Below are 23332 nucleotides of genomic sequence, written 5' to 3' on the forward strand. Positions count from 1 at the left end.
CCACGTGAGTGACTGTGTTACATGCCACAGCCGAAATACACCAAACAAACGGCGGGTGTTATGTCAAGCTCTGATTATTATTCCTTAAATGTCACCCTAGTTGTGCCTGAATGTGTTCGTTCGTCTTGGGCTCAAGCTTCACGTTATTATTTCCCAGATGTAGGTTTGGTATTGAGGTCAAAGTCCACTTGCCTTGCGTTTGCAAATCTTCGCAGATTTGAAGTGTTTCCCCCCGTATTACAGCAACTTTCTTCTGGCATATTCTGCAGCAGACACGGTGACCAAAGCCTCTTTGATTCTTTTTCCCTCAGGACTTTTGTAAAAGCCAAAATATGGCCAAACCTCAGATTTTTTACTTTAAGAAGGCTGGAACATCTCTCGGTGCTGTCACTGCCTTCTGTCATTTCTTCTCATTCAGAAAACAGCGTTGTGTCACGTGTTGCGCGGCGCCTGCACCAGACTGGATAGGATTTACCGCGAGTTTTCAAAATCATGATAATCACTGACGGTTTTAATGATAATTAAATTTTAAACAATACAAACTGTCAGGACATTTTATCGTGGTTTATCGTGAAACTGGTAATCGTTCAATCCCAAGCCACTGATGGCAGTCTAATGCAGTTTTAGAAAGCGAGAAAGCATGTATAAATTAGTCTCTCAACAGTGTTCGGCAGCAGCATCTCTACTAATAGCGAATCTGTAAGTTTATCTTCTTCAAGTGCAGTGCCATTATTGCCTTGCAAGTGAGAAATGTCATGTAGCTTTTAAGTTGTAGAAATATTTGACTGATAAAAAATCATCAGAGCATGATTCTTTGTTCGTGTGTGCATTTGAGAAAGAGAGAGTGAGAAAGAGAGTATGTGCTTTCCATACATAATAAAACTAAATTTGTGGCAAAAAAACATGGAAATATTTTTTATCCTATTGCTTACTATATTTATTTGCTTGTTAAGTGTCTTTGTGTTTTTTTGTTGTTGTTGCTGTTGTCAGCTAAAAAGGACATTTGGCGAATTGATATGGAACTGCAATGTGGTCTGAACTACTTAGACCTGCCTGTTCAACGTTCATCAACCAATCAGATTTAACCATTCAACAGCCCCGTAGTATTCATCCCCGTAGTCAAATCGATCTATCGTATCTAATATAAAGGTTTGCAGTGTGTGTGAGTATTAGGGGTGTGCATTGGCACTGCCTTCACGATTCGATTCGATTACGATTCACCAGGTAACGATTCGATTCAATTCGATTCTACGATGCATTGTGATGCATCAAAATTCTACTGCACACAAAGCAAATTTTTCATCAGTCATGAGGCAATACAAGCAGATATTAAACAACAGATTTTTTGGCTGCTATGTGTCTCCTGTATCTTTGACATAAAAGTTATTAAATAAAATAAAATGTAATTAAATAAAATTAAATAAAATGCAATTAACCCTTAAATGCATGACTGTTTCACCAAACATTCTTACATATTCAGGTCGTTAGCGACCCAGATCTATATTTAACATGGATAGACCTCTACCTGTCGTGATTATATATAAAACTCCTGATTTTAGAGTAACAGCTACAGAAGAATAAAATAAAACCTATTTCGTTACCTTTTGGAGCTTGGAAGGATTCAGTTTGAGCAGATGTTCAATACCATCATCATATGACCTCGTCAGAGCTCGTTTACCAGTACTTTCAGCGTCTGCCTCATATTCGCGATCTCGAGCATATTCTCCAAACTCATTTTCAATGTCTTCAAAATCAATATTTTGATCACTGACAGCTTCTTGACCACATCCATCATCAAGAGACACTAACATATGATTGTGTTTAGTACTTGCTCTCTGAAGTAAATCACTAACCCATTTCAAGTTTTGCAGATTATTATTATTGTTTCGTTTTCTGTCAGAGGTAACTATGAGTGAAACGTCACTTCATCATTGGGTATCAGACATTGCCACCTTGTGGAATAAAGGGGAATGGCACATAATCGATTATGGCACTTTGCCGCATCGATGCTGAATCGTTCATGCCCCGCATCGCGATGCATCGCCGAATCGATTATTGTTGACACCCATAGTGAGTATACACACACACATTTACAAAATTTTGTATGTATTTTGTATTTTACATTTACAAAAAAATGTTGATTTTGAGGTTTTCACAAAAATGTGTTCATTAAGCCCCTCTTTTTGAAACCAATACCGTTATCATGTCATGTTATCACTGTGTTAGGTCTATAGGAGCACAGTGTTTCTTCATCGCCAACTACTGGCCTGGCATGAATAACAGTGTGTTTAGCGATTTTCACAGTTCTGTGTAAACTGGGATCATTTTGATCGGTATGGAAAAAAGGCAAATGATAAACTGAAAAATAGCTTTCGCTTAAACGCGCCCTGAGTCAGAATGACTAAACTGAGGGCTAACTGTCAGAGCTTTTATAAGATTAGCAAAACATTTTCTCTAAAGATGTCCAGCACAGTCATCTCACAATGGTTTAGAATGTGAAATCTTTTAAGTATAGATAATAATTTTATAACATGTCATTATAAAAGAAACTAAGTTCTGTCTTTTTGAGCATCTTATCTATTTCCAGCACCTGGAGCGAAAGGGAAGCATCAGCATATGTATTGGATTTTAAAGTCTCTAACTTTGTCAGGCAATAAACACGATTTTACTCTCAAGGACAGCATCTGAAAGTTGTTGGCAGGAGTGGTAGAGGATAATATTGGAATGGATGTGTAAACGCTCAGCGCTTTTGGTCTAAAAATAGCCAACAGACACTTTGCTAGGACCTTCCCCTCACCACAGAAACATGCATGCATTGATCTGAATTAAATACATTTGTTAATTTAGACATTTTCATACGGTTATTGGTTAAAATATACTGCTTAATCTGTCATTGTTAATATAAATAAATCTCATTAAACACTAAACTGCTCTGAGACTCAAATCTCGCCCATGCTTTCCTGAATGAAGTCCCAAGATGCACTGCCCCCACGTTGGGATAAAAATGTGACATTTTTTTCTCTTTCATGTTTGAAAGCGAGCTTTTCTTCTCTCTATGGGGAGTATTGTTCTTGGAGAATGTTTTTGTTTTAGCCTGTGCTGTTTTGTTAGGTGATGCTGCCTGAAAAGGAGGCGTAAAATAGTCTTAGTCAGGGGGAAAGGGTATGTGTTTCCCTCTCGCTCGATGCTTATGTCAAACCCTCGCCCCCATACCGATACAGCCCAGGGTGGATGAGGGGGGTCCGTCCACGTTGAAAGAGACGCCCCAGCATGGAGTCCGAAAGGGACCCCTTTTTCTCTTACACACATAGAGACATCACAAGAAAAGAGAGAACATCCACCAAAACTTGCTTTGAATATCAAACAGAGCGAACAGGATAAAGGTTATTATGTGTAAGATATTGAAATCCGAAAAAGGGGAGTGGCCCTCACTGACCATATTGTCTCTGGCTCATTAAAAAAAGTTCTATCATGTGCTGAGATAAGAATTAAAGAGTCCGTGATGAGGAATGAGGAGCTTTTGGTTGTGGTTCGAAAAACTAGTCTTATGTTCTAATACATAATGGATTTTTTGGGATAATTCTTGGATCCCAGAAGACCATCTGATAAACGAAAACTGGCGAGTTAAAGTAGCTTATTTTGTGAGAATCATTTAGCTTGGTTGTAGAAGATAATCGAAATAATCAATTCAGAAAGTGTCCACCATGGAGCCCATGACACTGGTTGTTTCAGTTTTGGCTATTTTCGTCATGATGGGCGTCCAACATGGAGGAACTCCAGGAGTCCCTCGCCACGCAAGCCTCAGGAACCCACCGAACCAGTGGTGTAAGCGTCTGCGAGGAGGCATGCTAGGAGCCCACCACGGCCCAATGCCACCACGCCATCTCTACAGCAAGGCGCATAAATGCTACCAGGTCTTCCAGAGTAAGTTCACGATATCTAAACACATATGTCTGACACGAGGGATAGATTAGCACTGAATTATGCCTGGAGTTTTATGTGTTTGTACGCTGTTTCATGCTGCTCAGAAATGTTGAGCTCTTTTGATGGTGGTTTAGCACTGAATCAACGTTACGCTGAATCAATGAGCTCAGGTTTTTGGGGTTTTGGAAACGTTACACAGGAGGTTTGATGTAGAGGAACAGGAGAATTGTAGTTTGGCTGTCCTCCTGTGTTATTAGAGGACAGGTGAAGGATGGATATTTGGCTCAGATGTTGGATCCTGTCTACTCACCGTAAAACTGCCATGTCCACTAGTATATCAAGCTTTTTGACACATTTCTGGACTGGTGAAGGTCGGGAACTTTGGTGACGGGATGCGAGATTGAATACAGTCACAAATCTCAGAGGAGGCTTGGCGTGACTGGGCTGTAGTTTTTGTAGTTTAGATCAATGTCTGAATACGTTTTGGTTTTTTTTTGTTTAATGTGGGGTTTTATTCTGGCACACTACCAGTCAGAAGATTAGACACTCATGACCGAATTTGGTTCAGATGTTCAAATGTTACATATTTTGTTTGCAATGTTAAAAACCGTTGAATCTAAAGACTTCAATACATTTGTTTAATGGATGACTTGGAACAGATAGGGTTTGTTGTGATGATGAACCTAAAATATATAATTTTTTACTATAATTCCAATTGCTATAGTTATTCAATAGTTGCTAATTATTCCAAAATGTGGAGAAAATCACTTGGAATGCATATATGTTTACAAAATGTTCTGTGGTATTATAGATTATAATTTGTACTAAGTTGCAATTATGATACATATTCACTGTCCTGACTGCTTTCTATGTCCTCTTTATTAAAAATGTGAAATTCAGGAGCAGTTATGTGATTTTTTTTTTTTTTTTATAGCCTTTTTTTTTATGCATACGGAATGTTTCTTTCCTTGTAAGAGATTGCACATTTTACTCTAAATTCATTTGCAGTAGTTTGTCACTGTCTGTTCGTGGCTTATTTGTTTGTATTTTATTTTCTGCATTTTGGTGTGGGATGCATCCATGTCAGACAGCTTTGTGTTGTTTTTTAAAAGGGCTGGGATGGAAAATAGGGGCTGAAGCCTTCCTACATAGGGTCTAGGAACATGTATGTAAATGACCATTACGAATTATCATCACAAATTTTCAGATTTGAGGTATACACGTGTAAAGTACCAAAAGTCTTCTTATTTATGTTGCTAAAACTGTTATTTTATCTTCTAAAATGCCTTTATGAAATTGGAGGCTGCGAGTGTATTTGTGACCAGCAGAGGGCGGTGTTGGGTTACGTACGGCGCGCGCCAGGCAGTCAGATGAAGGTGGAGAATAGGCATCTACTTCAGAAGATCTGTTTTTAAAATAAACAGAAAAATAATAATAATAATATTAATACCCCCCTCCCACAAACTTAATAGAGGCATAAGAGTCCAACGAATGCAATTTTGAAGATAAAGGCAGACAAACACTCACACAAACTAATTTAAATCCAACAAGGAAACATTGTCAATAGATATGCAAATGAACCACTCCGTAAATCCACAACGCTTCGCCTTTTAAAATAATTAAGAGCAAATTATTCTGTTTCACCAATGCGGGGAATGTTTTTTAAAATGTAAATTTATTAAAGTTTGATCAAACAGAATCTTGCCTTGAGGGGAACCGTTTCTCTCAGATGAGGCCGCGCTGAAGAGGTTAATCCGTGTTGCCAGATCTCACTATTAAACTGCACAAGCATAATATTTCATGATATGTTTTCATTCATCGAATATTATTATAGCACAGGCTAGCATAACCTACAGGATATGCCTATATTTCGTTAAAATGCACTTTAGCCTACTATAAATATTTTTTTTATTTATTTTTTAAAAACGAAATCCTACAGAATAGGATATGGAAATATTTTAAATTATAAAAGCAATGGGTCATTAAACGAAACGGGTGTCTACAATTTGACAAGATGATTTAAAACGTTTTTGTTTGTTTCTTAAAAAAACAACAACATTCTATTAGATTGTTTTAGGTGTTATACTGTGATGTTGTGAGGTTTTTATTTCTCTCAAACAAATACATGTTAGTAATCGTTGTATTGTTACAGATTAGAGAGTTGCAAACTGCACCCGTTTTGTAGAATTCCACCTCATAATTATGCGAAAAGATTTTATGAAAATAAAACAATCCCAACGTGGCTTATAAGCGGACATGGCAACACTGAGGTTAATTCTCCCAAGGAACAGTCCATTGTTCAGTCCTCAGAGGGGGGAGCCCGGAACGTACCATTCCGTTTACTATTCACGCCGTTTGAATGAAGTACCGTTGTTTCAAATGAGTCCCCTCAGCCCGAAGTGACGGGGGACCTCAGTGCATAGATCCACATATTAAAAAAACTGAGAGAAAAACTGAAAGAAGAGGAGGAAAATACAACAGAGAGCAAGTATTGGAATTACATTTGACTTTACAAAGCAATGGGAAAGTGGAAGTGATCTACATCCAATGGACTTCAGTCAGCAAATTCTTCAGCATCAGCTTCTGCTCTTCCAATGGAAACTGAAGTTTCTGAGTTCGAAATGACTTATTCACGTTGTTTCTGAACGATGTGACACTGGTCACTTTTTTAGGCTGAGGACCTTATTACCTTTAAAACTTTGGAAGAGAGTTTGACTTCGTTTTTTCCTCACTGGCTTTTAATGGGAGCTTTTAGGATGCGATCAGCGGATACGAAGTGACCAACTCTGCGCTTGCAGAATTATAATATTTTGGGGGATCATAAACACTTTCTTTTAAACTTTTTTATTTTTATTTTTTAGATATTTTTTTTTTATTATTATTAATTATTTTGGACGCATGGGGTGCTTGTGTGAACACAAATAAACTGGATTACAATCAATTTCATGGGGACTTAAAAGAATACAAAAAAGTATTGTGGAAAAGTGAAATATACTGCATTTGGATATTATGAAGGATCAAAAACGCACACAAATCTGATTTATTTTCTCTTTTTTGATTTTGCGGATTACAAACAGCTCTCTAAAAAGCGACTATTTGAACGATGACGGGGAGAATTATTGGATTCGTGCTTTTTATCGCAGTTATACACGTTTGCACAGGTACGTACATTTAACAATGCTGTACGAGAACTTTCTCAAAAACCCACGTGGAATGAGGTGAACGTTTGCCATTTTGCGAGTCTTTAAATACTGCACTGAACTATAATAACGAAGTTGCTTATGATATTTTAGAAGTTTTTCTATGTATCTTGACAATCATTTTCGCATGCTCTTTACCCTCTTGGCGAAGTTATTTTGGCAGCCTGTACTGTATCATCCTCTCTGCTAAAGTAACAGTGGTACTCACTTAAGAGCATTAGTTGCCCTTCTTGCATTAGATTTAAAAAGGTTTACTCTGCTTTAAGATCACAGTGTTTCCACAGACTTTAGAAATACACACGAGGGCATTAGTCTACTTTCTTGTCTTTTATTTGTCATGGCACACAAGGAACTACTAGCCCATTCTTAATACTGATAAATAGGTGTAGTTTTTGTACTGGAAAGGTGAACAATGAAAACAGTTTTGTCTTTTTTTCACGAGTCTACCCTGTCAGCTGCTGGCTTTTACGCTGTTATAAGAAGGACGTTTTGGATGCCTTGCTTCCTTAATGTGTTTTGTGGTTATGCTAAACCTGTTTGTCTTGTTCATGTGGATAAGAAAATCATTTGTTACTCTGACCAAGCATTTGGGCAAAGTTCACTGTGGAAGTACTTGGAAGTTTGATTATTTTATTATTCATCCTTATTCATCTTCCTTTTTGTCATTATTTTTATGACACCCTTTGACTTTCATTAATGATTAATCATGCAAGTGATTATTTTTCTGCGTTTGTATGCACCGAGGTTAGCTTTGCTTAAACCGTCCCATATCTGTGCCTAGACCATCCCATTCTGAGATCACTGTCCCTCCTTCAGTTTCCAGCCCCTGGCAGGCCCGGGTGGAACTGCTCCGAGCTGAGATTGTGACAGAAACCTTAAGCCGAATGTAATAGACCTGCATAATCCCAGTTGACGTTGCCCCTGATCCTCTTTCTTTGCGAATAACCGACTAAAGCTCTGCTAAAACAAACTCTCTGCCTTTTTATCTGCCAACCTAGGAAGATTGTCACAGATTTAACCGGATTCCTTTCAGTTTGGGTTTTTTAGACATGTCAGCATAGACCCAGCGTTCACTGCAATTAAGGAAACCAATGAATGTGAATTGGGTCTGTTCGTAATGCTTCTCTAACATAATGATTCAAACAGACAGTCTGGTTTAGGAGGCTGTTATGACTTAAACTGTTGATTGCTTTATTTTATTGCCTCAGTTTGCTTTGTGATTACAGTTGAGCCTGAAGTAATTGTTCAAGTTAAAACCTGGAAAAATATTATAGCCTCAAACTCAAGCGTGCCATTTTTCTTTAAAAATGCTTACTCCTCTTCTAGCCTATAAGCAGAGACAACTGTAAGTAAACCATTTATAAGCTGATTTCCTCAACAGATTTAAGGATTTAGACTAGGGGTGGGCGATCTGATGCTTTTATATCGTGATTGATCTTGATTATCACAATCTACTTTATAAGCAAATCGTAGAGATTGTGATCTTTTATGTCCTCGTAATACTGGTAAAATACAGCGATGACTGGCCCAATTATACCATGTGTCTTTCATGAGTGGTGACGCATTTGAAAAACAAATTCACCAGCTGTAGGCCTGTGTGATAAATCAAATTTAAGTTTCGGTTTCGATGTTGGCTTCCAACAATTATGAAAATGTGATTACCAAGATCAAAATGATCATTGTGCCGCATGGCCTTGCTTTCCTTTAAAGCGGGGTGCTTTGCCGTTAAAAAGTTTTTATTTAAAAAAGTTATTAAAAGCTCATTAAACGGTGAAAGAGACCCATATGCTTTATGTGTGCCTAAACGGTCAATGCACAAAAATGTCTCAATTTTCATCTTGGGAAGTATTTACATAAAGGCTGTCATTTAAAGTGAATAAACAGTTGGGAAAGAAATCGGATGCATGCTATTATATTAGATCCATGCATTCGGTCTTAAAGACTAATGCATTGGTTACTGTTTGTATTAATAATATTAGAGTTGCAAAGGGGCTGAAAATGTCCTGAAACTTTCCACAATTGTAAATAAAAATATATATCTTTTTACATTTCCCCAAATTTTCTAGCCTGACAAGCCAGCTCCACATCAAGATGTTTGGTCTGGAAACTCACCATAGACAGGGCTCAATCAGAGGGGCGGGATAAACGGTTGTCTTTCAAACTCCCTCTGCACGCGATAGGATAGCGCTACACCAACCAGAGCAACGAAGGTGAAACAGAGCTAGATGAAACGCCGTATCCGGTCGGCAAAACTCAGAACACATCTTCCCTTTTTAAGAATGACTTCAGTGCCGTTCTTTGTTCTTTTCTCAGAGAAAAGCTTAACTCCAAGTCTTCCAGAGTCGTGGTCAAAGCTGATTCGATAGACCGCCGTTCGCCAGTTTCTGTGTTTCCTAGAAACACACAAACGCAACTTGGCCGTCGTCATTATAATACCGCCCACCGACTCTATACACGATGTGATTGGCCCAACCAGAGTTTGCCATTTACAGCTCAGAAGTGTATTGAGAGTTGCTAGATGACACTCGCGTCAGATTAGATTTGCTGCCGCTAGGGTGCGTCTAGATTTCTACAAATTTTCTGCATTTTTCTGAAAATTAACAAAAAAAAATCATGTAAAGTTTCTGAAAATTCTGAAAAGTTTCTTTTTTTGCAACCCTATTTGTGACCATGGACCACGAAACTAGTCATAAGAGTCCTTTTTTTTTTTTTTTTAATTGAGATTTATACATCAAGCTTTCAAGGTTGTTGTTGTTGTTTTTTTGATAGTGTGCATTGATAGGGTTGTTAAGATAGGACAATATTTGGCCAAGATACAACTATTATAAATCTGGAATCTGAGGATGCAAAAAATCTAAATATTGAGAAAATCGCCTTTAGTTGTCCAAATAAAGTCCTCAGCAATATATATAACTAACAATATTAATACATTTTTTATATTTTACTGTAGGAAATTTAAATAATTTACAGCTATTTGTGACTTTTTGCAAAGTCATTCCAGTTTGAATATTCTCAAAAGTGGCAAGATCATGATTCAGATGATGATTTTTTGTTTTAAGGTCGTAATATGAAACTTTGGGAAGATTGCATGCCCCTAATTTAGATGTTATTAAACATACATTAAAAAAAAAAATATGCGTCCTGACCAGTTGACTCAACCAGTGGAGGGAGTATCTGTTTGCCTGATTAATGACTGACAAAAAGTATTATTATAAAACTACTATTTTTTGTGTGCTGCATAAATGACACTTCAGCTTTTAAATGGCTGTTGTGCAATTCTGCATGTAGTGTCAGGACAGACGACAGAGCTAGAAAAAAGAGAGAATGAAGGAGAGAATGAGAGTAACTAGATGGGTTTACAACTGTGACTGAATAAATAAAACATAAGGAAACAGATTACAGACTTTTCACGTCTACTCGTGATTACAGATGAAGTGATTGCTTGATTAATGTAATCATGAATAAACAGCTCAAATCATGTCTCTCAGCGAGATGAAACGCAGAGGAGGATTGGCGGATGAAGTCGTATTTCATGAAGGAAATTAATTCGGGCAAAAGCATGGATCCCTTTCCCATGTGCCTTGCTTGTATTGAATTCCGATGGAGTTGCTCTGAGAATTAGCTGTGCGATGCACCACTGCTGAGAGGCATCTGCACATCGAGGAAACAGCGTAGGGCTTTAACAAGCGCCCGTAGGGAGAGAGGTCAAGGGTCGTGGTTCGAACTTCACGGTAGGGCTCATCTTCTCCCAGAGATGGAGAAGTACACACTCTTCCTGGTTGTGTTCAGGTACAGCTCTGTAATTATGCTAGGCGTTGTCAATGTATGTGCTATCATTAGATCTGAAGACAACCGTGTCAAGGACGACTTGTGTTTTGGCGTAGTCAGCAGTGACATTACCAGCAACGCTGTGCGTGATTTGAGTCTTAACCACCATGCTTTACAGTCAGCTGGAGCATTTCAAGTGCTGTTGAAGGACGTGGCGACAATCCCAACTGTAGATTCAGCAAAGAACCGGAAGTTTTTGCCCAGCAGCGTTGACACACGAGGAGCTGGTGTTGATTCCTGAAGACTGAGCAGTGTTTTCTGCTTGTGACAATGAATGATGGTGTTGTTCTAATCCCTGACTGTTGTACAGTGAGGCCTGTGAGGACTTGCTGATTAGCTCATGGCTGTTGTGAGGCTGGGAAATGATAGTTAAGACCCGAGCACATCCGTCATGTGGCCCTGATTCATGTCTCACCGCAGGAGCCCGTTTTATTACTGTACGTCAAACTATCCCTATTAGAGGCTCAAATGTCATCTGTCAAGAATTCACCAGCTCTTCCGTGACCTCTGAAAATCATCAGCGCTTAACCCAAAAATGCAATCCGTAATTGATAAAACAGTGGCAATGCAGCGAATAGAGATTTTAAGGTCGTGAACAGATGCTTGTGTTGAGAACTAAGTGGAGACTATAGAAAATAAAATAAAAATTATAATATATATATATTAGGGCCGGGACTCGATTAAAAAAATTAATCTAATTAATTAGAGGCTTTGTAATTAATTAATCGAAATTAATCGCATTTTAATCGCATAAAAATATTTGACCTGAGAACAATGAGAAGTAATTTTTCACATGTATTTTTAGTATACCATTGAATAATGACTGAATACATAAGCTTAATCAACAAAATATTGTTTATTTATTTCAGTCCAGCAGACCAGTGCAATGTTTGCCATTGAGTGTAGCAAAAGCATATTTGTGATATTTGAGGCTCGATGTGCTGCGGTGATACGCTAATTCCTTGTTGTATAGCTTGCTCACAACCATGCTCTTGTCGACACTTCCATCCTTTCGTTTTTTAAAACAAAATTTTCCATCCAAAGGGCCAAGCAAAGCGGTCTCATCAGCTTCTTCGTTCATGTTCACTGTGGTTTGTTGTTGTCGTGACTCGTGAGCGCTAGTTGGTGTTCAAGTATAATCGGTCCGTCGAAACTCATTCATTGAAAAATGTTCCACGGTGCAAAAATAAGTGTGGTTAATTTTTTTTTTTTTTTTTTTTTTGCGTAATTTATTAACGTGTTAAAGTCCCGGCCCTAATATATATATATATATATATATATATATATATATATATATATATATATATATATATATATATATATATATATATATATATATATATATATATATATATATATATAATACAGAATAAAATACAGAATTATCAAATATTTTAATTAATATAGTACCATATACATATGTATATGGTACTATATTAATTAAAATATTTGATAATTCTGTATTTTATGGTGCATACTTACTTTTACATTTAGACTACCTTTGCTGTCATCTAATGTTTACTTTTTTTAAATGTCTTTATTTTTGGCAAATATCAAAATTAATATAATGTTTATACTGTAAATTTATAATATTTTAAATTTCTTAAATTCAATACTATATAAAATAGACAAAAGGAGATATATTACGTTACTGTTATTAATATGAATTAATATTACCTCTTAAATTATTTAATAAGAAAATAATTTTCTATAAAATAATTTCCATATTATAAATACTTTAAATGGTATTTTGGTGTGACTTTTGGTGCGACATTTATGTTCACATATTTCATGCAGTCTTTCAGTTTTTATCATAAAATCTATGCAAAATAATTGTAAAATAAACAGGCAACTACCCATGTATGAATATGGCCAGTTATTTACCATTCTTTTACATTCAAATCTTACACACACACCATTTATTATATTTTCACTTGCATTTTGTTGTCAGTCAAACAGGTTGAGCCAGGTAGCAGTGACTGTAAACTCAAGTTTGTTTGACCCAGACTAAATAGGCGGCTCTCAAAGGAAGCAAAGTTACGGCTGCCGGAAAGTTGCGGATCCTGTAGTTGGTGTGTCTATATACATGTAAGGCTGCAAGAGAAAGGGAGTAAGAAACAAAAAGAAAACACAAGGAATTTCTCTGGAACACTATCCATCACATTAACCCCTGCGGTGCGGCACAGTGGAATTTGGGAATGGATGGTCTCCTAAGTGCAAATAATAAATTGTCAGTGTCTGACGGGGCACAGCAGGCACCAGAGGCCAATTAATGGCCTCTGTTCTCGCAGGTGAGCGATGTATCTGTCTCCAGCGCTCCTTCTCTCTCCGCTCAGGACCTGCACGCTGGCCTTGACGACTTGCATGTGGCCTAATGAAATGATGTCAAGATGATGAAATCCGTTGCGCTTGCAATAATAACGGTAATAAGAATATCATCAGCAGCGGCAGCATTACTAATAACTGATATGGGGGAAAAAGGCCAATTTTGACAAAAACACCAGAGATTTCCCACCAGGAAGGAGTCTTTGGGAACAGGCCAAGGGATTAGTAACCCTGATCCTCACACACCTGTGAAAAATGACAGCGCCCACTGAGCTGTGTGCGCCGGGTTCACCTAAATCCCAATTAACGTCTGCCTAAGCCTAATTAGGCGGAATTAAACGACATGGTGCTTCAGATTAGGGCAAGAATGGTGGGTTTGCAAATCTAGACTCTTATGGGGTGGGATGGCAAAATTGCATACTGTATGAGTCCATGCCTTCCTTGTTATAATTTTGTTCTTTTGTCTGTGCTATTTGTATTAAAACTGAAAAGACTGATTTGGTTTTCATTCAAAGTCTCACTAAATGTTTAATGAGCATGTGAGAGCTGTTTAATTGGATTAATTAGCAGATGAGTTTGACATCGATACTTAGTGAAGCAGCGCGCCCACAGATAAGCGCTTCAGAGGGACATGATGCCCCATACGGGCTTTATTTGAAGCCCTTGGGACGTCCTTTCCGCGACTGCTTCACTTGTTTATATCTTCCGGCACTCTTGTGGTATTTTAAACCCTCGAGGAATGCAAGCGTACCCCTCGAGCTGTCACAGGGCCAGCGTGGTGATGAGGGGTAAAGAGCGATGCGGTGATCGCTGGCGTTTAATGCAGATGGCCGCGTCGGACTGTCTGGGAATGAGCTGAGAGATTGTCTGAGACGCTGGAATGACGTTTTAAGGTTGCCGTTCTTGATGCCTCGATGGTATGGAGAGGCTTTTTTTTGACCAAGATTATGGGGAAACTAAGTGTTTGAGATGGTTCTCTGCTTGGATCGCTATCTTTCCTAAATGGAGTGTAGCTGCAACATGCGGTTATGATAAGACCGAAAGATCTGTTTATCTGTAATGCTATTGAAATTCAGAGCAATATTACCCAACATCTCATGGTGTTCCAATGCTGTCAATGTTTTGAATGTTCCATCCCCCCCCCCCCCCCTTTTTTTGTCTGTTTTTAAGACTTGCCTTTTTGTCGGTCAGTGCATTGCCTTTGACAGATAAAGCAAGCCGACACGCAGAAAAGCCCAGTGGGGGCTGACACGGGGTTCATGCTTTGTGTCGTCTCAACGGGGTAATTGTTAGGCCCAAAGGAAGGGGAGGGGCGTTCCACGATGGATTCGGGGTCCACAATAGCTTCCCCAGGGAGTAAAAAAGCAGACTGAGCTCTGTCCAAAAACATGAACAGCAAAGAGCTGCTTTTTGCCAGTGTTACATCTCGCATCCCACTTACGTTCTTAAAATTAAAGCTGCCCTTTTGGAATCCATGGTTCCAAGAAGTGCCTTTAACATCCATGGAACCTTTCCATTGCACAAGTGGAAAAAGGTTTATTCAGATTATTAAAATGGAATGGCTCTTTTTTTTAAAAATGGTTCTTCAATGACATCACTGTGAAAACTGCTTTTTTTGGAACCAACAGAGATTTCAGACACGTTTTTTTGGGACGAAAAGTAAATGCAGGAGCATGCATTGCTTGCAGAGGTTGTGTTGTATGGATTTATCTTGTTCAAAGAGACACATCCGGAGTTTGGCATGTTTTGCGGTGCTCGGCAGTATTCGCTTTGGGCTCGAGTTATCCCAAGTCAGCCTTTGTTGGGTTGGATGAGCTGTAGTCTTCTATAGGGTCATTTTACAGCCTAAACCCCAGTGTTTTTGAAATCTGAAAGATGTCATTGAAAGCCATTCCTTCCCAAAACCCCCTCCCTTTTCCCCTTATTCTCTTTCCTGACAGGATCAGCTTCCTAGTGACCATTCTATTTGGGAAAGCTTGTATACACTTTTGAAATGCTAACGCTCCCTTTAGGAGGTATCGGTCCGGTGAGGAGAGCGCAATCAAAAGACTTAAGAGAAGGGAATTAAATTAGCAAGGAAAAAGAGGGTCTGCTAATTAGTAGATTTAAAAACGCGGACCCTCCTCCCCCTCCCGGTTTGTTCACCTTCACACATACACAGGCTACCTTTGATCCCCCTCAGCCCTGGTGCATTGTGGGTAAGTGATTTTCCTCAATTACGGGGTCTTAGCAGCCCTCCCCCTCCTATTTGTAACTCTGCCCGGTCTAATTGGGCTTCTACAGGAAACCGAGTCTGCAGAATACCAAATCTCGCTCATTTGCAAGTGATCCAGATCAGTTTTATACAGTTCGACAGGCATCGATGTTAATGCTATAGATTATTTTAAAGGTTGTCCTAAGCACAGACTTCTTTCTAAACTCAAAGACTTGGTGTTCTTTGATTTCACACCTCATGCTGGGATGCTTTACCTGCTGATGAAGAAGCTTTCTGGCCAATTTGAGTGAGAGGCTTGATCAGCATCTTAAAGCACTCCTTGCCCCAGGGCTAATCCCAGAGCAGACAGGGCGTAAAGCGGAATAGCGAGCTCCCCAGACAGGCAAGTCCTCCAAGAGGCATAATTATCCAAGGCCTGACCTTGAAATTGTAGCTAAGGAGCTGCTATATGAAGTGCTATCATCTCTAGAGTTTAACCATGGAGAAGAAGTGAAGGAATTTGATAATTGCTTAACAGTGTGTGGAACAATACTCGCATATGATCATTTAAATCTCATATCTTATGTTAAATATGCATTTAATTTGATTAAACGTTTTACATATGCATTACGACTTGTAAAGAGTTGCCTATATCAATGCTCATCAAAATTTAGATATTATATTTCAGAAAATTTACGTGATCATGTTAACTCTTTCCCTACCAGCTTTAAAAAAAAATTAAGTTGCCATCCACCACCAGCATGAAAATGATTTATTTATTTTCATGCTGGCGGTGGATGGCAACTTAATTTTTTTTAAAGCTGGCAGGGAAAGAGTTAACATGATCACGTACATTTTCTGTGGTCCTTCGAATATTTTGTTGTATATTTTGAGAAAGAACAGACCTTCTATTTTTAAATAATAGAAAAACAAACAGACAACAGTTTTATTCTAGCTTCATGCATTTTTTTAAATCAACATTCGAATATGGGTGTTTCATAAAAAAAATTAAATAAAATAAAAATTTGAGCAAAAAGCTGAAGAAATCACTTTCTTTGTCAAGACTACATCCAGATCAGATTCAGAATGATGATCAAAACATAGATGGAATAGATCAAGTCCATCAACAACCCCAAAGCTTCACAGTCCTATAACTTGTCCTGGGTCGACATTTCATTCATTTGCTGTTTAATGTTGATTATTGCTTTATTTTACATGCATCTGATTACATATTCTATTGAGTGTTTCTGCCTCTTCTTCACCTGTGCTTTGATCAGGAAATTCAGTACTCTTTAAGAAGATGTGCAATTGTGCCCCCCTACCTTGTAACAGTGAAAACACAAAAAGCCATTTATGAGCGTTGTCTCATAAATAACCATATTTCCGTCAATGGTGGGAAGCGCTGCCTCATAGATGACAAAAATGTACATCAATGCCATGGAAGCTTTGTCTCATAAATGACCAAAATGTAAGTCAATGGTGAGGAAGTGTGGTCCTATAAATTACCAAAATTTCCATCAGTGCTGGGGAAGTGTTGTCTCATAAATGACCGAAATTTACCTTAATGCCGGGGAAAGTGTTAACATTCAATTCAATCACATACAGTCACTTCAAATTTGTTTTCAGATCACTTGAACTTTGCATGAAAAAGTAAAAATCATATCCACACATGTGAAACATTGGTCACATGTTCTGGAACTACACAGATTTTGCTGTATGTATGCATTACGATATAAAAGAAACCATGAAATTCAAGTGATCATGGTAATCACATTTAAGATCATCTGAACTTCATATGTAAAAATGATTCTAAATCAATTCTAGTAGTCAAATCTACTATTGAGTGAAACATGTCAGATCTAGGATCAAATCCCGTCAAAAATCACGTTAGTTGTAAATTTCTGTGATATTCATGTAGTGAACCTATTTGCATTTAATGTGCTTAAAGGTTTTGCTTGTGCATAAAGTGTGCAAAATAAAGGGTAGCTAATTCTGAAAACAAAATGTCTTATAAAAAGAATGGCATAAAAGATGTCAAAAGTATTTTAATGAGTGGATTTTGTTAACTAATCATGTTAATGAATAATTACCCTCCCCCTCAATCTGAACACAGTTTTGGCTCCCTTACATTATTTGCAGGGTTATCAGAAACCGAGCAGAACTAATTCTGTGTTCCTGAGGCTTTGTTCAACTGTTCTCAGATATTTGAGGTCTGCTCAACAATAAAATCCCTAATATAATACTAGCGCTGTCTGGCCGCTAGCCAAACAGATCCTGTCATAATCAGTGAACTGCTCTTACACCTATTGTTGTTGCTAACTGAAACAAAGGATTTTGGCTTGGCATTAGAGCCCTCGAAAAAGAAACCGTTCCGTGCGCTCAGATTTCAGGTTGGCCTGTGCTTTGCTGATGTAAGACAAGCTTTCTGGCGAAGGTCCCTGGTGTGGGCACTTCTACTGCTATGCTAAGGATTATTGCAGCTCTGCGTTCATCTGCCTGTATATCACTTTGAAAGCTTGCGGCATCACAGCTAATTTTCAGACTTGACTTTTGTTTTCTTCCCCTACTTTTAGTCTTGATGATGATAATTATTGTCTCAATAATCACTTTCTCATGCTACTCGTCCTTGGTGGAAATACCCGAATGTTAACTTTGAATGGTTGCCATGGTCCTCGACCACAAAAAAATGAGTCAATACAGACACATTTTAAGCTTTCTGGCACCCTGCAATTTATATATAAAAATAAACCAGCCATTAGGCTCGCATCCCGCTGCATTTAGCGGCGCTTTAGCTGTGTCTCGTTCCAGTGATCTTGACGTGAAACATGTTTGCTTTTCGTGCACGGTACAAACTGCTAATGTGAGTTTTTTTAATGCATGCTGGATAGGAAAGTTGTCTCACTCTCAGCGATGATTGGCGGCGTTTAGTCTGCTATGCACAAATCTTTGTATGTGGCATAAAAGAGGGATTTTAATTGAGAGGAGAAATGTCAGCCGTGTTGAAGTGGCATCCTCAGGGGATGAATGACATTCACGGGAGCTCCAGAGCAATTACGTCCAGACAGGAAGTTGCGTGTTGTAAATGTGTTCCTGCTTCTTTTATGTGTTCTTGAGCAACTGGAGAGGGAACAGATGGTGTCGTGCCGTCTCAGGCGTGGCCGCGCGGTTCTGCTCTTGCCGGGGTAGAGTGTCAGTCTTCAAAGCGCTGGACTTCTGGACTTTCAAAGGAATCCGCCACTCACAGTTTCGATCTCACTGTATAATCCACAAAGAATTACGGTCGTAAAGTTATTGCACACAACATGCAGTCATAAAGCTGTGAAGAGTCAGTGACTCAATATCACTTGAGCCACAGAGTGATGCGCTCATCAGATTAGGTGGAATTCCCCAGTCCTATCAGCTGTTAAACATCAGGTTTGAGCAATCGTTCGAGCAAAGTCTCTTTTACGGGGTTGAAATATTAACTGATTCGCACGCCAACCTGTAATCACTTGTGCCTCCCAGTAGCGAACCCTGAGGCACTCCCCTGGCATCCCATGTCCGTGTCGTGTATCATCTCCCGAAAACCGTTATAGGCCGCGAGCCATCAGATAAATGCTGATATGCTACCCGACTTCCATTACACTGCAATCTATCTGCCATCTCCTGAATGATATTTAAAAGGCATTCAACTTTTTTTTTTTCTTTTTCTTTTTTCTTTGCCTGCCATGCTTATGTTTCTGGCAACCTTACAGACGTTTGTTGTTTTTTCTGTCTTGGCATTGGGCCCCGAGTGCCATATTCATATACGGGTGGATGGTGCCAAGTGAGGGCTCGGGTCAAGTTGTCTTCCCTCCGAGAGGTGAGCTTGGAACAGAGAAAACTCTGGGAGGAAGCTTGACCTTGGGAAAACTAATCTGCTGTTGAATCTAATGTGTTCTATTCATACTTGAATGCATGGTGCAGTACAGTAGTCAAAAATAGAAAGGCCTTTAGATCAGATATGCAGTTTGGTACATATAAACACAAATAGTGTAAGTAGGAATAGCTTTGGGGATATAGCTGAAACTTGAAGTGGCGCTGCACAGACCAGTCTGTGTTTGACATCACATGAGAGCGTTTCGAAAGCATACAGAGCCGTCAGCTAGTGCTAGGCGGTAAACCGGTTTTCATATCTGACATGCATTTTTCAATACCGCCTTTACAGTGCATTGCTGAAACGGCTGGGCATCTATTCAATGCCATTGAAAGAGTGTATAGAGATCAGTCCTCTATTAACTGCATATCCTTCTTACACTAACGGTAATAACTTTATAATCCGTGATCAACTGGCATTATTCAAATGACTCTGTATGCAATTGGAAAGTCCTTCAAATAATCTGAGGCATGATCAACATGCAACGACCCATCACTTCTCTCTCCGTCATCATGTTACACCTGCCAATAGCGTGCCAGGCGGTCTGTGATTGGTTCCAGCAAAAGTGTAACAGCAGCAGTAGAAATAAATGCATTTAAAATCATATTTAAATCACCGCCAGACCAGGCTGGGTTTACCCAGTCTAAGTGAGTACCACATTTCCGTCTAGTATTGCACATACTACAGCGCTTGTGACCCTCACGATTATTTCAGAGTCTGTTGTTTCCCTATGGACACATGAACTTTATCTGCAGAGCTGCTCTGCTATCGACATTTGTCATATACACACAGGAAGTCAAAGGTCTTCACGACAACCTGTCAAAATAAAAGCTCGGGTATAACTTGAAATAAACAAAATATATTACTATTTGTACGGTTGAGTGTGCTTTGGTTATTATTAATAATAATACAAATATTAATAGTAATGTTTATTAAAACACACAAACACATTGAAATATTACAGAAATTGTACAGTAAACAAATATTATCCTTAATTAATTAATTAATTAATTAAAATAAATGTTAAACTAAATTGTTAGCTTCATGAACTGATTCAATTGTTGTTAATTGATTTTTATTTGTCCTTAAAATGTTTACTCCTGACTATAAATTAAGCCATAATAAAGTTCCAGTGGAAACCTGAAAAGGTGATAGAGATTTTGGTCATACCGCCCAGTGTTACGTTAGCTCTCTAATTGCTCTTACGGAACTTAAATTGTCATTCACGGATCTTTCTGCGCAGTGCCGCTTCAAGTCAAACACACCCTATGAGTCATTGAGTATTGAATCAATTCACTTAAGTGGACAGTTTGAATCATTCAACCGAATCATGGAAGCAAACAAATCGACTTTTCAAATGATTAATTAAAGTAGACACTTTGAGCTGATTTTAATTATTAAATGGGTTCACTGTTTGAATCTATTCAAATGATTTAATGGAATAATCAATGTGTAGGAGTCATTGAGTTTTTAACTAAATTAATTGAAGCAATTAATCAATTAAATGATTCAAATCGGTTGAAATGCTTCTAACTGATAAACCCCTGGTTACACAAATGAGGCTTAATCCTAGTCCTAGACTAAACTGCATGTTTGAGCTGTTTTATCTGAATGCAACTTGCACTGGCATAGCTAAGAACATGTCAGTTCCATTGTTTTGTCTCAAGATACACACCAGTAATGTGTTTTTCTAAGGCACGTTTATGAAAGCTACTTAAATGTCCCAATTAAACCTAATCCTGGTTTAGTCTAAGCACTGTCTGTGAAAGCAGGCCTTGAATAATTTAATTGATTGCTAAACTGATTTGAATCATTGAATTGAATTATCGAGGTAATCAAATCTTGGAGTTTGAACTGATGCGTAGATCCAACTTTCCAACTGTAAAATCATTTTCTTCTTAGTTTAAATCCGATAGACCATGTTTTTTAAATATTCCAATATTCACCATGTTGGCATGATTGTCCAGCATTTTTCCATATTTAAAATTCAATAGGTTGAAAAGTAGCCAACTTTAAGTTAGTTGGATTGGGAGGTGAAACTTTGCGATGCACTTGCTCTATACTGCTCTGCTGATGGGAATTTGGCCTGTGTATCTGGCAAGGGTTCGAGAAGTCTATTTAAACTACTATAGAACATCCTCTGTTGGGAAATGAATGTTTCACGTTCTTAATTTATTCTTGTGTGTGGTTCACCCGCTAGTGGGAGTTGTCCTGATATACAGTGGAGATATTGGTCAAAGTCACTCGGATTTGCTTCAATGGGGGAAAAACAAGAACAAGATGTAATTGGCAGCGCGCTTCACTCACACATCTCCCAGTGTGACTCTAAATCTCTTCACCACACACACACACACACACACACACACACACACACACACACACACATACACATACACATACACACACACACACACACGCACACGCACACGCACACACACACACACACATACACATACACATACACACACACACACACACACACACACACACACACACACACACACACACACACACACACACACACACACACACACACACACTCACTGGATCTTAAGCTTGTGTGTTTAATAGTGTAGATACCATAGTGCAGGCATCACAGCCATCCCCTGAGAATGAAAGCGTTTTCACACACTCAGAGGTCTTGTAAATATACACACGAGGGGCTGATTTAATTGTCAGCAGCAGTGAGGAAGAGTGACAGCGTCTCTATTGACACTGAGCAAGTCTGAATATTCCGTCCACTGCACATCGCCCTCACACGCTAACGAGAAGCTCAGTCCTGCTGCTGTGAGTATTCTGAGTGCGGACGCAAAGACGACAGGTGAATTATTTATATGTGAGGAATATTGGATTTTGTATGTGCCTTTTTGCGGTTATTCAGTAGTGCCGTTTCACGAAATGAGTAGTGGGTATTTAGTGTGTAGTACACTAGTATTTCATTACATACAGAACCTTGATCATCAGGTCTCATTCAGCAGTGGCAATCTTCACAATGACTTGAGCACATCACTAACACGCTTGTCAGTTTTGACGTCCACGTCCAGCGTCGTCTTCTCTCAGGAAAGACGCAGCCGTTCTCCATCTGTTTCGGGGTGTCTGTTGAGATTGACTGGAGCCAGAGGCAGAGAGACTGTTCTTATTGTTTCAGCCCTCCAGACTGGGGGGCCCCTGGGCAGGATGGACCGCAGCCTCCCAGAGGAGCTCTCCCTCGCTCTCCCCCGGGCTGCCCCTGACCCCCACAGCCAGGGGAGACCCCGCGGATCTGTTCCACAGCTGACAGAGGCCTTCCTCTCCGGGCTGGCCTTTGTTTCTGAAAGCCTCTGCCAGCCCCAGATGGGACTCGCAGGGATGGACGTTCCGGGCTGAAGCCGTGATGCAAATTCTGAGTTTGAAATATGAGGCCTGGCGTCTGCGTTCTGAAGAGCTTCAATGGCGCTTTCTCGAATAACGCCAAATGACAGAGTGGCAGTGTCCTTTTCTTAGCTCTCGCGTGAGGCCGCTGCAGTTTCAGCTCTTTATGAATGTAAACTGTCAGATTGTATGTTACAAAGCTGTCAGACTGTACAAAATGCATCTAAGGGACTGTGAATTTTACTGGTTATTTTGTCACATTCTGAGCTTACTGATACACAAGATTGTACCTCATGCTAATGTGGGCAATGCTTGTGTATCAGTAAGCTCAGAATGTGACAAAATAACCAGACACAAAAGAAAACAAAAGAATCTCAAAGTTTGGAGGTTGTCGACGCTAACTCTTAATTGATACGATATTCATGTTGCATATCACGTGATAAAGCCTGTATTAGGGCTGCACGATTAATCAAAATAAAAATGAAAATATGGCTTAGCACGATTAACAAATTGCAACAAATTACAAATTGTAACACATTTTTTACACGTGAGCAGCTCATGAACCATTTCTGTTCTCAGTAAATTAAGCCTCATACTAACTTTATTATATTTAAA

General features: G+C 38.9%; 1 protein-coding gene across 5 annotated transcripts in view; it reads left to right on the top strand.

Moving 5' to 3' along the window:
* The window catches only part of robo1 (roundabout, axon guidance receptor, homolog 1 (Drosophila)), a 368894-nt gene that overhangs the window by 156157 nt on the left and 189405 nt on the right, over positions 1-23332 (top strand). For 2 of the 5 annotated variants that reach the window (XM_067450211.1, XM_067450212.1), the window contains exon 1: positions 3705-3924. The exons of the other annotated variants lie outside the window; for them this stretch is intronic. In XM_067450211.1, the coding sequence (XP_067306312.1) occupies positions 3705-3924 (220 nt within the window). Of the gene's footprint in view, positions 1-3704; positions 3925-23332 lie in introns of those variants that run through there. 5 annotated transcript variants of the gene reach the window in all.

Source organism: Pseudorasbora parva, chromosome 8, assembly GCF_024679245.1.
Source record: "Pseudorasbora parva isolate DD20220531a chromosome 8, ASM2467924v1, whole genome shotgun sequence".
Lineage (NCBI taxonomy): Eukaryota > Metazoa > Chordata > Actinopteri > Cypriniformes > Gobionidae > Pseudorasbora > Pseudorasbora parva.